Here is a 16,397-nt window from a genome sequence, read left to right as displayed (position 1 = left end):
CGGCTCATAATAGTTTAATATTTAGCACATCTTTATTGAGATGAAGTTTTGGGCTTTGTTGACTTACACACCACATTTTACAGGAGGGTCACACTGAGGATTCTTGTGTCATGGTAAACATCCTCCAATGAGGTAACAGTAACCTCATGACATGTGGTCAGCAGCGGTGAAGACCTCTACAACAGATTCTTAAGTCTTTGAAATATACAACGACATTAATCTTTACAGCATGCAGTGACTCTAAATGTTGCACAAAATCCTTAATATCTACAAGGTGATCAGTCACACGGAATGATTTTTAAATTCACTTGCAAACCATGTGTAAACATAAGTATTTTCTTAATATTATTTGCTTAATTTCTTTACACTGTTTCCATTGTGGGTAACAGCAAAGTGTTTGCTTGTTGCCTGTACAGTGACAGAGGTGGAAACACTCATACCTTCCAGCACAAATCATCACAGACACAGACACAAAAACTTTCATCACTTACATCGGAGGACACAGACATGGCCAGAGAGGCACAGAATAAATAGGATGATGTGTGAAGTGAGTGACTGTCAGCTTGTAGAGCGCTTCACTCAAACAGCAGGTCTTCATCCGTCTCCTCTGTCAGCATGTTGGCGGGTTCTGCAATAGGACCCAGCCGAGCCAGGCGGGCAGCAATCTCAAGCTCCGTCTTTTCCCTGAGCTGCTTCTTCTTCTCTTGGATCTTCTTTAGTCTGGCAGAGCAGAAAACATTTTCAGTGTTAGAACAATAATCGCAGTTTGGTGGACTTCTCATGCTGATAAATTCTAAGAAATATATATCATGCAACTACTGCAAATGGTAAAGACAGCACTTGCATGACTAAAGCAAATGAAAGCAATGAAAATGTTACAACCTGTAGAACTCCTCGCGTTCTCTCTCATCCAGCTCTGTGATGATGTAGGTGAGTGTGCGATCAATCCGGGGAATAATCACTGCAAAGTGGCATAAAAATGATTTAATCGACAATAACATCCTTTCTTTAAGGAATTTGAGATGAAAACTATATGTTAAATGTGAGTTTACCGTGCTCAATAGCATTCACTCGGCGGTTGGTGATTTTTATCGCTTCATCCAGAGTGACAAAAGATGTCTGCAAAACAGAAGTTGCAATTTTAAAAATCTGTTTTCCATTCAATTCAGTTATATTCACACTGCCGTTAAAAAGTTCGGGTCGTCTATACAATTTCATGTTTTTCATGAAAACTCACTTTTATTCATGTGCTAACATAATTGCAAAACAAGCCCTAAGGTGACAGTGGGGGAAAAAACTCCCTTTTAACAGGGAGGAACCTTTGTGGAGGACAAGGAAACACATAACATACATTGGCATACATGCATAGTATGACAAACAGATGATACATACAAAGTGATGCATCACAAATACAGAGTGAAGTACAAAACACTGAAACTGATTCATAAATGTGCTGTTATGGTGTCAGGTTCTGACATTAAATATGCTATATATATAGCTAGTAGTGAGATGTAAACTGTGTGTAGATGAGCGCATCAAGTATTAGTAAGGGCAATGGGAACATTTTAAGGAACACTGGGTTTTATCTTGAAAAGAGCAAAAATTTGTCTTAAGTAATGTTTCCTCATCCGTAAGAGCACCCTCTACCTGTAAGGAGGCCAACTCCACAAGCAGCTCAACAGCTCTGGCGTAGTTCCTCTTCAGCCTGGAGAGCTGCTCTCCTCCTCTGGCCAGACCTGTCAGCTCATAACCTAGCAGATATCACACAGCAATAGTCTCTGTCATTCTCTATGCACAAAATCTAATTTAATCCAAACATAATGCAGATTTATGACAAACTGAGAAGTGAGATGTGACGTACTGTCCCCGCCTTCTTGGTAGTGTTCAAAAACTGGCAGAGTGACCCCTGAGAGAATAAAAACAGCATATAAAGAACTTGACCCATCATTCACAGTCATTATAACAGTATGTCATATTGGTGAAGCTGACCTGCCACGTTATCCTTCTTGGCTCGGACCTTCACCTGAGCTTTGTTTACGTTCTGGATTACAGTTGTGCTGTCGACAGAATTACAGTTGGACGCTGAAGAGGCATTTGTACTGAACATAGCAACTACACAACATTATTGTGATCTTCCTGTAATTCTTACCTGAAGTCTCCAGCTGTAAATTTGGCTTCAGCCAAAGAGAAAGCTGCCTCTCTCATCACCTCCCCCATCTTCGTCTTGGTCTGAAGGAACACATGTAAAAAGCCCTTACTTTAGGAAGCAATTCTGACTGATGAGAGAAATATATTCTCTGACCGGTGCACATACACAAAGCAAATACTATAGCAGTCTAATACAACAAGCCTGCATTAAATCCACCCTTCAGTGAGATCGTAACTGTACAGAGGTTTTGATTCAACTTAATGGCTATTTTGTAGATCAGAGCATATTAGAAACTCCTTTAAATAGTGCAGCAGCATCACAAGATACAGGATCCGCAAATGACCAGAAAACTGAATCAATGCCTCTAATTTTTTTTAAAGACAAAAATATTAAGTTAACAAAGGTAGGGTTTACTTAATTGCTATTATATTAGACTGCAGTAGTAACTGGTCTTTATAAACTGACTTCAATAATTTTGCGCAGGATCTGACGGAAGCGCATGGAGAGGGCATCAGATTTTTTCTTGAGCAGGTTGCGGCCAGTCTGTGCTCCTTTCAGTCGAGCCTTCATGATGGTCTGAGCCCTGCAAGCCAGAAAAAACACACACTTTTTAAAGTCTGTATGTGACTCTGCCAGCTGTATTATCGCAAGGGTAAAGATTAAGATTAGCCTGGTTACTTTTCTCCAACTATTTCATTCTGTTGTCGTTGATTTTACCTACATCAACACACTAAAAGACAGTCAGATGTTAGCTGAACTAATCTACACTAGCGTTCAAAGGTTTGGAGTCACCCAGGCAATTTCACGTTTTCCATGAAAACTTACACTTTTATTTATGTGCAAACATAACTGCACAAGAGTTTTATAATCATTAATTAGCCTTTCAGCACCATTAGCTAACACAATGTAGCTAGCATTAGAACACAGGAGTGATGGTTGCTGAAAATGTTCCTCTGTACCCCTATGTAGATATTCCATTAGAAATCAGCCATTTCCAGCTAAAATAGTAATTTGCCACATTAACAATGTCTAGATTGTTTTTTCTGATACATTTAATGTTATCTTCATTAAAAAATGAATTTCTTTCCAAATGAGGACATTTGTGAGTGTTCCAAAACGTAATGTAGATCTATTACAATGTTGTAATCTGGATTTTCCATAAATCTGGACACATCTATTGCATGCCAAGAAGATGGATTTTCTATCTTGCAGAAGCTTCCTCCATTTCCTTTGTTTGTTGATTTTTTGCGGGAATTTTTGTTTGTTTCATCTGAAGCAAGAGTGTAAGGACATGTGTCATATACTGCAATTAATATAAGGTTATAAACATCGACTGAGCTACTGCAGTCTTTCCATGTACTTCTGGTTCAACTTCACTGATCTAAAGTCATATCACTGCTCACTGATATTGTTAGCCAGGGAAAAGTCCATCAGTTTTTATCACAAAAACATATGTATATCCATGTACAAAGTTCATTCTCAAGTACTAAAACCTCTCTCTGCAAAAGAAACTTAAGTTTTAAGTTTTCTACAAACTGGCATAACTACTGGATCTACGCTTCAGAATAAGAATTCAGAACAATCAAGTGGACAAACAATGTAAAAGAGGACTAAAGAGGTCAGACACCATCTCAGAGTGACAGCTCACACTTGGATGAAACATCACATGATAAAGGAGGACTCTTCCTCTTTTAAACATCAACCTAGCATTCATATAAGCTAGACTTCTGTTTGACCCACAGCGCAAAACAAAATTACAATCGGTTCATGGGAAATACATGGAGACAATCACACATTTCGGAGACTGAAAAGCAACAGCTAAACAAAATAATGTTATACTGGTTAGTTACGGTGCTACAGCGGGTTAGCAAATAGCTAGCTATCAAGCTGCTTACATTCTGGAGGGGAATATGTCGATCCTGTCTTTTCCAGACATCTTTCCGTTGTTTGGTCGATGATTGCAGTCTTCGGTTTACTTCTGCTTCCTAAATCGACACTGAACCGTTAGCTTTAATTTATTAATCTATACACACATAGAAAAATGTCCGTCTTTATGCAGGATTAGACTTACAAACCGAACCAGTGGTCGTGATCTTGTTCGACTCACAGATCAGCTGGTCTCTGATCACGTGACTCAACCCCAACTTGTTCTGCGCTTGCGCGTGTCGTATACGTCTAACGATCTTTTCCGGGTCGAAAAATTAGCACATACATGAACGTGAGCTAGCAGGCCCGAATTCTTCATTAAAACCCTCAAAGAAAATTTCGTCGGACATCTAAACAGGCGCAGTACGGAACATTTTAGCGTGTCGTTAGGTAACCTTATGACACAGGTAAGTTTTTTTTCTCGATAAATGGGATGTTCAGTAGGGAGTGGTGGACGCACGGTGCTGCTAGCTCGCTGGCTAACAGCTAGCCTCGACAGTAGTGCATGTGCCGCATGTGAGTTTGAACCGGGTTACTGGCTAGGTAGCTAACTGATGTTAAGATAACTGTTTCTGGTTCTTCGATGGTCATTTTTCTCTTAGTATTAATTGTGACAGCGTAAGGTGTACAGTGGCTGTCAATTCATTGCAGTCATTTTTCTTCCTTTTTCTTCCTAACCTCAATAGTAAGGAGATGTATGTAAGGTCTTATGTGTTTCATCATCCCATCCACCAACAAGTCCTCAAATTCATACCACCGCATAGTGCCATTTTCCAAGCTAAACTCTGTTGTTTCGTGTGCTGCTATGGGAAAGCACCCATAAACAGATATAAATTAAAGGTATCATTCAAATTCTGTTAGTGTTATTAGTTATTGAGGTATTTCTAAATAACTGTCCACACCTTTCACATATGTGATGGTAGACGAGGCATCAGAAACACTTCTCAGTGTGACACATTTCAGTATGACATCTACACTAACGTCTAAGTGACACAATCCAGTAAAACTGAACGTAATAGCATCTTCTAGTTAGAGTTTTGTGTTAAACTGCGATAGCTTTAGCAGGGTGTGCCTCATAAACAGGCCCCTTAATGTATGGTGGTTTAAATCATTTGTCTGATCTTAATCTTAGTTGAAGGATTTTTTCCCCCACATTTCAGCAACAGTATTCATCTGAAAGCATCAATTTGTACGCCAAAGTCACCTTTTTTCATGCACTTTGACAGTTTAGAATTGTTATTCACCAAAAGTAAATGTCCATAAAAATCTAACTTCACTGCGATGCTGACAGACACGAAGAGTGTAAAAGATTGATGGTGATCGACAATAATGAGTATAATGAGTTTTTTTGATCCACAAGATGTTATGAGGAGTGTAAGTGTTGGAACTAGTAATAGCGGGGGGGGGGGGGGGCACCCAGTAATGAGTTTAAATACATGAAGATATCCCAGCTTTATTTTTCTGTGTGATTTTGCTTCTTATGGCTACTGGCATTTTTTTTATACCACAGTTATGCTCAAAATCGTTATTTTTCCAGAGAATGTTCAATATGCATCCTTATATGTCTGGCACACGAAAGGCTATGCGCATTCAGCCAGGACCTAATGTAAGGAGAGTTGCTCCATGGCCAAAAAATAAAAATCTCTGTGTCACTGTAGACCTGTCTTTGGTAGTGCCTAATAGAAAAAAACTTTTCGACCAGAGGAAAAGCATCTGAAATAATCGTGTCATAGACATTGCTTCTGCTTCTCAGGGCTTTGCTGGTGCTCTTGCTCTTCATTGTACTAATATTACCTAAAAATAAAGCAAAAATCAACTTGCAAGGTGTCCAAGAATGAATGAAATAAAGTACTTCAACTCACTTTTTTGAAAAAGAAAGTAATAAAGAATACAGATTTGAGGTTGAATACCCTAAGGTACGACTTATTTTTTTTGTCTGTCAGTCATCCTGCACAGCTAGTATGATGTTGTGTGATCTCCCTGGATACAAAAATATAGTAGATTGTTGACAAAATGCTGGTTAAACACAGCCACTTATGACTTACAACAGTGCAAGCAATATAATGCATGGAGAGTTATGGGTTTTGTGAGTGGTCACATGGTAACTTATTATTGTTTGTGGTCTATCAGGTGGCAACTTTTCCTTCAAATCCTACAGACATTCACCAGTCAAATGAGTAATTGATTGTGTTCATTCAGTTTGGCCACATAATAGTCGACATGATTCTGATGATTATCTTTCAGTGTGTCATTTAGACGCAAATGCAAAATCTGTGGTTTTCACATATATGCCAGGATACAAAATAACAATGAAAAATGGAGTTTGTATGGATATGTGGCCAATTTGAACTCATTACTGGTATCTTCTAGAATTCCAGCCCTCCACTACTAGTAGCTCTGAGTTGCTTTCATATCTGCAGCATCAGACAGTAGAAGGATCCATGTTATGTGTGTGTAGGGCTGCACATGGAACAACAGTGCTGATAACTCAAACTCTTTGATTTATAAATGGTTGCCAAGAGACCACGGACAGTGGATTAGTCTGGGCCAGGATCCAATGACAGGTCGCACCGTGTTTATGTCTTCATATCAGAAAAATGAGACGCACAGAACAGCAGTTTAGTTTCCAGCTGTTTAGGACTAGTTCTTTATAGTTTATTACAAATCTGCAGCATCAGACAGCGTTAGGGTCCGTGAGTGTCTCCACACAGAGAGAGCTGTGTGCATTTATGTACAGAGCAACAGCATTAACTTCATTAATTAGGTTTAACTACAAACGATCCCAACATGTAGAAAAGACAGATCCAAATACTGAACTTTGTGTTTACCTCAGCTAGGTAAACTGTCTTCTCGTCACGATGTATCAGTTGCAGGTAAATACTTTGTCACCTGGTGGCCATCATCAGGTTGACTCCTTTTCACTGTGTAAGAAGTCAGAAATAAACAGGGCTGTTAGTAGTTTTAATACTTTGATCACCTGTTGTGAGTTTAGTTGTAGTCTTTTACTGCATTATTTTACATTATAAATCACTTGGTGTACTGACTAGTCTTGTAAATGACATCTCATGCATACCGTGGCCATCTCTGGCACTGAGGTGGGTTTGTCTGAATGCAGTCGTTAGGAACATTAACATAAAGTGTCCTTTGTCTAAAACATTCAAAATTAAAGTATGTGCTTCGTCTCACTGCTCATGGTACTATTGTGGATATGAGATGCAAGTAGAAGAAGTATAATTATTCTATTTTGTTGGAATTGCGAAGCAGACCGAACAAAGTTAGAGCAGAAATGTAATCTTTTTTTTCAACTCAGGTATATCTGGGAACCCTTTTGTTTGTGATCCACTGCTCTAGATATTGTCATCATTATTATATTTAAAACTACTGACTTTTTCAGTTTTTTTTTTTCAGTATTTGGCATCAATAAAATTGGGGAATTTGTTTTTTGATGCAGCATTCAAAAACTGTGTTCAAACCTGAAGCAGTGCAGGGAATGAGATGTCATGTTCTGTTTCTATTTAAGTCCAAAAATGATTGGATATGCACTTCCTGAATTCCCATCTTGGAACTCCATATTATATTTTGTTAAATTTCCTGTGGAAGGTGCCTTTCAAATTCCACTCGCCATTTTTTAACCCTTAGATGCACGAGTGATTGGACGCTACACTTTTCCATAACTGGATCAAAATAAGAATCAGTGTGTTTTTAAACCATTTTTGTCATTTTGGTTAAGAATAATAATTTGTATTATTTGTTTGTGTTATATTTTTATCCACACAAGAATGATTCCATGTTTGAAATAGGTTTAGTTTTCACTTTATAACAGATTTTGAATGTTTTGATAATTGAAAAAGAAGAATATTACACAGAGCAGCAATAGAAGAATGTCAACATCCATTTTGTTGAAAATTTTCCTCTAAGTTAATGCACAGCATCACTTCATGTATGATACTGTCAGTGATAGAGAGCTTAGGGTAGTAATACAAAAATTATCATTTCTTTAAAAGTATAAAAGGTAACTTAAAAATTGAAATGGAATGGTATCAAAAACATGTTTTTGAGGAATAGCTGGAATATAAAATTATACAAACTTCTCATTATAAAGATATTACATGAGAACGACCTCACCAGGTCATTATTGACCCACGTATGCTTCTAAGGGTTGATGCTTTGTTGCTTTTTGTGTAACTATCAAATCTAAACAAAATAATCTTGCTATTACATTGTACACAGAGACCAGTGTGCTGATCTTATCCTTTGCTGGCTTTGTTGTACTTCTCACAAGATACAAACTTACCATGATGTGTGAAATTAAGTGTTTCATTTGTAGCAACATTTGTGCCAGATATTTACGCCTGCCTCTCTCTTCCTTTTCTTCCAGCAATGCCGGGGCTCAGCTGTCGATTTTACCAGCACCGGTTCCCAGAGGTGGAGGATGTCGTAATGGTGAACGTGAGATCCATTGCCGAGATGGGAGCCTATGTCAGCCTTTTGGAATACAACAACATTGAGGGCATGATCCTCCTGAGTGAGCTGTCACGTCGACGTATCCGCTCCATTAACAAGCTCATCCGCATAGGCCGCAACGAGTGCGTGGTTGTCATCCGAGTAGACAAAGAAAAGGGTGAGTGCAGGCAGATAGGTGCTGACCACATGTAGGAAGGGAAATCTACCTGTTTTTGACTGCTAGTGCCAACATATTAGTAGAAGAGGCATAATGAGCAACAACAGCAAAAAATATTCTAACTTTACATTGAGTATACATATGGTGGAGGAAGTAGAAATGTAATCTTTTTACTGCATTATTAGCACATTATCAGTAGTAGCAGTTAAATGACCATTTACTCAATTACTATCAGGAATGGCTGCGTATTTGATGTGTAATAATTTATTAAGAAAAGCAAGCAACTTGTGAAGCTTAGACCAGCAAGTATTTGTCCGTTAGTTACTCCACCAAAGAACACAGTGGAGTTATGTGACGATCGGCGTTGGTTTGTCTGTTCGCAGCATTACTCAGAATAATGGATTTGGATGAAATTTTCAGGGAAGGTCAGAAATGACACAAAGACCAACTGATTAGATTTTGGCAGTGATGCGGTTTATAGTCTGGATCCCTGGATTTGTTAAGGATTTCTGTATCATTGCGAGATAGCAGCACGGCGTCACTGTAACTGTGACTACAAATGAACACTACATCAGCTGCCTGCTGACGTTCACATGATTGCGATCCTACTACAAATGCATCGTTGGGGGCTTATCCATCGGAAATGATACAAGGAACAATTAATTAAATTGTGAGGGTGTTTCTGAATCCCACAATTCCCACGGGACGCTGCATATTTAGGTGATGTGATTTGGTATCTGTACATAATGTATGCATGCATAACACGTCTGTGCTCAGCGCAAGGTCATTTTGTTTGTGGGTACATCTAGGGCTGCACGATTATGGCCAAAATGATGATCACGATTATTTTGATCAATATTGTAATCACGATTATTAATCACGGTTGTTCATCGTGTTACAGAAAATATCTGTATTTTTATTGCACTACTTTTAAGCGAACAGTATATCAAGTGTTTTCAGTGCAAAATGAAACTTTAAATAAGAATAAATGATAAATAATAGTAAAATAAAATTTGCCCAAGAATTTAAAATTTACCAAGTGCTAACTGAAAAAAATGTGTTATTCAGAGTGCAATCACAAAGTGCAACTCAATGGAAACAATTACACTTTGGAGAAATAATTGCACGAGGGGGTCACATGTTTATTGTCCTGTGTTTTGACTATTTTTCTGAAGCCCTCGTTGCTCACTGTATTTATTGGACATGTCTTTGGCCAAATAAAACGATATTGCGTCCGTTATCTCTGTGTGTATTTGGGAGGTAGCTGATACGGTGTTGCCCGATGCAGGGTCGCTGTAATGGCTGTCTGGGTTGCCACTGGACACGGACACGGACGGGGATTTTGTGAATCAACGTTAGCTTTAGCCTTCATGCATTCCTCGTATTTGTGTTTGTGATGTTTTTTCAAATGGTTTAACAGATTACTTGTGTTACTGTGCGGGGCAGACACAACTCTGCTACACTCTTGTTCTTGTTTAATGTCACTTGCCCTGAATCCACAACAAGTCCAGACCATGGATGCTGATCCGTTTCGAGGCATTAGGTCCTCACCATGATGCTCCTCATCTCCAATTGCTGCTGTACTTTCTTCTCTCAACATGACTCTCTCTCATCAGTTCAGTCCACTGAGTGATTCGAGGCTGCCGCTGCAGGGTGCGCTCGCTTGTTATTTAGGCAGCTTAATGAAGCCTTAACCATGTGTTCGCCTCCTGGTGGTTGGCTGATGACTGGTTGACAAGACGCTTGATAAGATATGCACCAGAGCCCACATTTTAAATGTAAATTTCGCCAATGATCAGGTTAATTTAATTGTGCCAGCCAAAATCGTGATCGCGATCAAAATTCGATTAATTGTGCAGCCCTAGGTACATCTATATTAAATGGTCACATTCCATGTTGTTGTGATCTCTGATCATCAGTAGCTAACTAGGAAACACTAAAGAGAGCGCAGTACTCCACCAAGGCTGCTCAGTGGCATCATTTCTGATGGATAAGCCCCAATAAGTCCACAGCAGTGGTTTTGTACTATGATCATAATGATGTGATCATCAGCAGTCAGCTGACGTAGTGTTCACTTGTAGTCATAGTTACGGTGACGTCATGCCGCTTTTTCACAATGATAAGGAAATCCTTAACAAATCCATGGATCCAGACTGTAAGCTGCATCACTGCCGAAATTTAATCAGGTGGTCTTTGTGTCGTTTCTGACCTGCTCTGAAAATTTCATCCGAATCCGTTCGTCTGTTTTTGAGTAATGTTGCCAACAGACAAACCAACCAATGCCTATCGTCACATAACTCCACTGCATTCCTTGGCAGAGTAATAAAATGACAAAGGTCAGAGAAGAGACAGAAGCCCCAAGACAGCTGATGGTCCAGTCCAGAGGATCCTAAGTTAAACAGGACAAGGAGGAGAAAGTAGTAGTTATCGCAAAATTAATGTAATAGAATTAATTACCAGCTCCTTTACTCTGATTTCACACAACTGCTCTGATTATATGAAAACTGGTGTAGAAAACCGAACAAAACATAAAAGCGATAAATGGTTTAAGCATCCAGTTTCTGCCGGAAACTGGACCAAATCTACAGGTAAAAAAGGCAGAGCATCAACATCAGTGATTACAGGATAAATGTGTCTTATCCCTTTATGAGTAATGCTGCACACAGACAGACAAATGTATGCCGATCATCGCATAACTGTGCTGCGTTCCTTGGAGTAATAAACAAATGCTGCATGTATTTTTAAAAATGCTTCATTTGTGACATATGGGTGAATGAACAGCCTTGGCGGAGCACTGCGCTCTCTGATTGCTCTTCTTGTTCATGTCAGCACTGATCTTGCACAATTAATACGGCAGAATACTTAGTATCATTTTGATTTTCTGACAGTTCCAATGCCTTTGAACTAATTTTCATTCAGATTTTTGTCATGTCCAAATACTATGAAAACAGCTCTGTGAAAGTGTCACTGAATTTCTTCATTTCTTTCTTTCCAGGATACATCGATTTATCTAAAAGAAGAGTTTCACCAGAGGAGGCCATCAAGTGTGAAGATAAGTTCACCAAATCTAAAACTGTAAGTCACATTGTTACTGTAGACGGTGGCATGATGTGGTTTCGTCTTCCTCATAAACGCAGCCTGAGCTTTAAGTTATGGAAGTACCTGATCTCCTTCAGTCCTGCCAAACATCTTGTAAATTACGATAAATCTGGATTAAGAAAAAGTAGAGTCTCCTCCATTGGACTTTCATAGTCTTGTTTGTACTAAGCTGAGTGTTGTGTTTGCAGGTGTACAGCATTCTGCGACACGTTGCAGAGGTGCTGGATTACAGTAAAGACGAGCAGCTAGAGAGCCTGTACCAGCGCACTGCCTGGGTCTTTGATGAGAAATACAAGCGGCCAGGATACGGCGCTTATGATGTCTTCAAACAGGCTGTATCGTAAGTTCCTCATTCAAGTGGTGTGGTTTTCTTTAAGGCTAGTCATGGAATAAATCTACACTTTTATGTACATTTTTGGCTAACGTGTTTTGTTTTCCTGCAGAGATCCCGCCATTCTGGATGGGCTGGATTTAACAGAGGAAGAGAGGAGTGTGCTGATAGACAACATCAACAGGCGACTCACTCCGCAGGCTGTCAAAATCAGAGCAGGTTTGGCTGTTTTTCTGTCTGTGTCAGGGAGTTTCTTACTTTGATGGATCTGAAAATGAAATATGATGGAAGTATAAGCTTAATGGCTTTGTTTTCCTCCTCCTCCTGCAGACATTGAAGTGGCGTGCTATGGGTATGAGGGGATTGATGCAGTGAAGGAAGCTCTGAGGGCCGGACTGGGCTGCTCCACAGAGGCCATGCCCATCAAGGTAGTCTTACCGCTTCAGCCACCAGTACATTGATGTGGATTTTAGGGCTGAAATGATTCCTCAAGTAATTTGATTGCTTAAATTTCTTGAGGCAAAGTTCTCTGAATCCAAGCTTTGTTTAATCCACTACATGCTAGAGCTCATGTTACTATAAATGGTGGACCACATTCTGAGTCTGGACCCAGACTTCATCCTACACGGAGACCAAGATCTATAATCAGTAAATTTTAAGGGGATTTTAAATTGATGGAACACTTTTATTTTAATCAGCGTAGCTTCTCTGGTGTTTATGGCATTTATCAGATCAGAGGCTGAACGATGAACTATGAACTTTCTCAGTTGGACAAAAACTAAAACCTCAGTCAGAATTAAACAGGGATGAAGCTGGTTTTCAACTTTCTGTGTTAACTCAGACTTTCTGCTTCAAACTCGTCCACACAAACAGGAGCCTTTAACGCATCATTTGACTCGTTTTCTGCACTAAATGAGCCAATTGCTAGCAGATTGTTTTAATGGAGAACAATGAAGAAAATAAACATTTATGACGGTAAAAAAGCTGCAACTGGAAATGATGTAAGACTGAAATGCTGGTAGAAAACTGTTAAACATGCGTTCATGTATTTATTTTACCAATCAGTGCAGCTGATTATTGATAACAGAACGCTGCACAATAAAACTATCACACTTCATTTTTCAAACATGATCTTGTATTGAAGTACATGTAGGTCTGATACTGTCTCATTATGAAGGAAATCACTTTAATTTGTGGCCAAATCAAAGTGAAACTAATGTTACTGACTGAATATTCTCTGTAATAAACACTAATAAACGGACCAAACATAAAAACATATTGATGTGATTTCTGCATCACCAACTAAATACATGTAGGTTCCCATGGCTTTGAGTTTTAGTTGAATACCCCTGTACTACACTATAAACGTACAAGACTTCTGTACGATGCGATATACGTACATGACGCGCATGCCAAGTGTGGAATCCGATGACTCAGTTAATCAATAGCTGCAGCCCTGCATGGATTTATGAAACTTGTTCTCTCTTCATAATCTTAAACTTTCTTCCAGCAACTCGTTTACATTGCACTGTCATCAGTAGCCTGCTGCTTTAGTCGGATAACAACCGGACAACAGCCAGTATAAATGAAACCGTTATGATGATGTTGGCAGATCAACCTGATCGCTCCCCCTCGCTATGTGATGACAACCACCACCCTGGAGCGCACAGAGGGCCTATCTGTCCTAAACCAGGCAATGGCTGCTATCAAGGAGAAGATTGAGGAGAAAAGAGGCGTCTTTAACATCCAGATGGAGGTGAGTGATTTCTTTTTACACAACTATGGATTCATGACAGCCATTCCTTTTCTTTCCCCCTTTTTATTTTTAACTTCTTGACATTTTACGTTTTCAGAAATCTATATCAAGTTCTAGTTAGATACAGGTTTGCACTGGCACCTGTTTAAACAAGAAAAACCCCGCAGATGTCATCATTTTAGCTAATCCCCAACCTTGACATACAACTATTCACATGGTTCTCCCTGAATGTTTAAAATGGCTCCTTTAACTACAGAGTGTTAGCGTCTGTTTTTTGTTTGTTTCTGGAAAATGTCATTGTAAAAAATGATTCTCATTACTCTTTGTTCTGCTGATTAGGTAGTGGGGGAAAAAGATTAGAGAAAAATAACAAGATTGTTTTTATTCCACCTTTTTCCACTTGTAAAATTACAACTTTTTCGCACAATGTTGACAAATTTGTGCAAAATAGAGCTTTGTTTTTGCTTATTGTTCATATTACAACTTAATTCTCAGTCTTTTTTTTTTTAAATAGACCCTATTAGTTCTAGTTCTAGTTTGTGTCCTGGCCTGGAGTTTCCATGTTCTCCCTGTGTATGTGGGGGTTGTCTCCAGCTTCCTCCCTCAGTCATCAGCTGGGATGCGCTCCTGCCCCCCCCCCCCCCCCCCCCCCCCCACAACCCTACAGAGAACGCTTCATGGATAACGGATGGGTGGACTGTGATGTGATTTGATTCTGTTTTTTGTACACAGAAATAACTCACTTGTAAACTGTGCCCCACAGCCCAAGGTGGTGACAGACACGGATGAGACAGAACTCGCTCGGCAACTGGAGAGGTTAGAGCGGGAGAACGCCGAGGTGGACGGAGATGACGACGCCGAGGAAATGGAGGCCAAAGCAGAGGACTAGAATCAGCCCTGGGATGAATGCTAGTGGGGGAAAAACATCAAAGGAGAAAACATGGACAGACCTGGCCACAGTCACTCAGTCCAACAGCTGTTAACTTTCACATGGCAAACATTAACTGGTGTTACTAGTTTATTGGCAAACATCCTGGTTTGTTCATTTGCAAGGTTATCTCAGAAGAAGGTAACTTATAAAGCTGTCTTCTTAACCAGGCATGGACACAAGGATGATTAAATCACAATATAAACAACAGTATAGTTTCTATTTTTAATTACCCCAATTTCAGTAAGCAACAAAAGCTGTTCACAAGCAATGGCCTTCACTTACCATTGCTGAAGAGCCTAGTGTCTTCAGTATCCACGGCGCTTCATGTCTGGCTGGGCACTGGCTGTGATTGACTGAAGGGGAAATGCATTGGCTTGTCTGTCTACACCTGTCAGTGGTGACTTAATTTGCTGATTCTCTTCCAATTGAAGGGTTTTTACTGGTAAGACCTGGGCTCGTTACGTTACTTGGCGTCAATAAAGATCTGAAAGTTTTAAACTCAATACATCTTTGTCAGCTGAATGAAATGATACAAGATATTGGCTTAACTCTTCGCCATCAAAAACCTGCACTCTCTTTAGAAACACACACATGCTGATATTCCATTTTTGAAAATTTAATGAATAAACAATGATTTTTGTTATGCTAATTTTTAGCTCTGATTTCATGTCCATGCTGGCCCACCACTACCCACAGTTTACCTGCTCAAACATGTTTACAGGTGCATCTCATTAGTGCTGGGTGATATGACGATACATATCGTGGGAACAATAGAAAAGTGTCTATCGTGCCATTTCTCTCTCTCTCTCTCTCTCTCTCTCTAGAGAGAGAGAGAGAGAGGCAGAGAGAGAGAGAGACAGACAGCACGAGAGCCGAAGACGACAAACCAGTAAGCTCAACAAGAGTATCCTGAGGGCAATTAAGTGACAAATATTGTGCAAGATCAGCATACAACCCTGTCAATTTCCACTTCTTACAATATTTACTGACAATTATCACACCTAAAATAAGAAATAATATTCAGTACCTTTAGCAGTACTACCCAATACACAGTGAACAACAACAATCTGTACCCTTGATCTGTGGTAAAATCATCTGAAATGTTCTGTGCAGTAATGTCAATTTTAGAATCAAACTCGTATAGGTGTGAAAGCAGGAAGCCCTCCATAATGAGGATGTGAGTCTCTTCCTCCTCCTTGTGGTCGGACTTCGGGACGATCTCTGTGTCCAGGGTGTTATTAGCGCCATGAGACTTCTCAAACTTCACCGGGTTCTCCAGCCAAGTGCAGATCATACTCATCATGGCGTCCATGTCCAGAGAAGTGATGACGTCGTACTGCTTAAAGCCATCTTCACCAGCTTCAATCTGATCTTGGGGCTTGAAGAAGTCATCCTGATGGACCACGCAAAGCTGAAAAAGAGAAGGTTGCAGCAGGAAACGTCCACTACCCGAGTCCTCCATGGGACTTGAGTTCAGTGAGTAAGCTAAGAGCAGAAAGGGAGCTGCCACTCGGATGCGGTTCTTCCACCCAGAGAAGACCTCTTTCTGCTGTCGCTGCTACACATACTGCCCTAGTTGAGGTT

The 16,397-nt window shown here is 39.8% G+C and overlaps 2 protein-coding genes across 2 annotated transcripts; one reads left to right on the top strand and one right to left on the bottom strand.

Annotated features, from left to right (window-relative positions):
• Window positions 1-13: 13 nt before the first annotated feature.
• On the bottom strand, window positions 14-4,309 carry atp6v1d (ATPase H+ transporting V1 subunit D). The gene is made up of 10 exons (XM_022213925.2): window positions 4,221-4,309; window positions 4,045-4,134; window positions 2,615-2,732; window positions 2,150-2,229; window positions 1,990-2,057; window positions 1,862-1,906; window positions 1,648-1,751; window positions 1,053-1,119; window positions 883-961; window positions 14-720 (listed from the first exon to the last, which is right to left on the bottom strand). The coding sequence occupies exons 2-10, from the start codon at window positions 4,083-4,085 to the stop codon at window positions 576-578; spliced, it is 747 nt and encodes a 248-aa protein (XP_022069617.1). The 5' UTR covers window positions 4,086-4,134; window positions 4,221-4,309; the 3' UTR covers window positions 14-575.
• A 13-nt stretch (window positions 4,310-4,322) lies between these two features.
• On the top strand, window positions 4,323-15,316 carry eif2s1b (eukaryotic translation initiation factor 2, subunit 1 alpha b). Its single transcript, XM_022213923.2, has 8 exons — window positions 4,323-4,482; window positions 8,454-8,696; window positions 11,692-11,771; window positions 11,984-12,135; window positions 12,239-12,345; window positions 12,457-12,554; window positions 13,739-13,882; window positions 14,646-15,316. The coding sequence occupies exons 2-8, from the start codon at window positions 8,456-8,458 to the stop codon at window positions 14,769-14,771; spliced, it is 948 nt and encodes a 315-aa protein (XP_022069615.1). The 5' UTR covers window positions 4,323-4,482; window positions 8,454-8,455; the 3' UTR covers window positions 14,772-15,316.
• Window positions 15,317-16,397: the final 1,081 nt, after the last annotated feature.

The sequence above is a fragment of the Acanthochromis polyacanthus genome, chromosome 16 (assembly GCF_021347895.1).
Source record: "Acanthochromis polyacanthus isolate Apoly-LR-REF ecotype Palm Island chromosome 16, KAUST_Apoly_ChrSc, whole genome shotgun sequence".
Taxonomy (NCBI): domain Eukaryota; kingdom Metazoa; phylum Chordata; class Actinopteri; family Pomacentridae; genus Acanthochromis; species Acanthochromis polyacanthus.
This window is presented reverse-complemented; position numbering and strand designations above follow the sequence as displayed.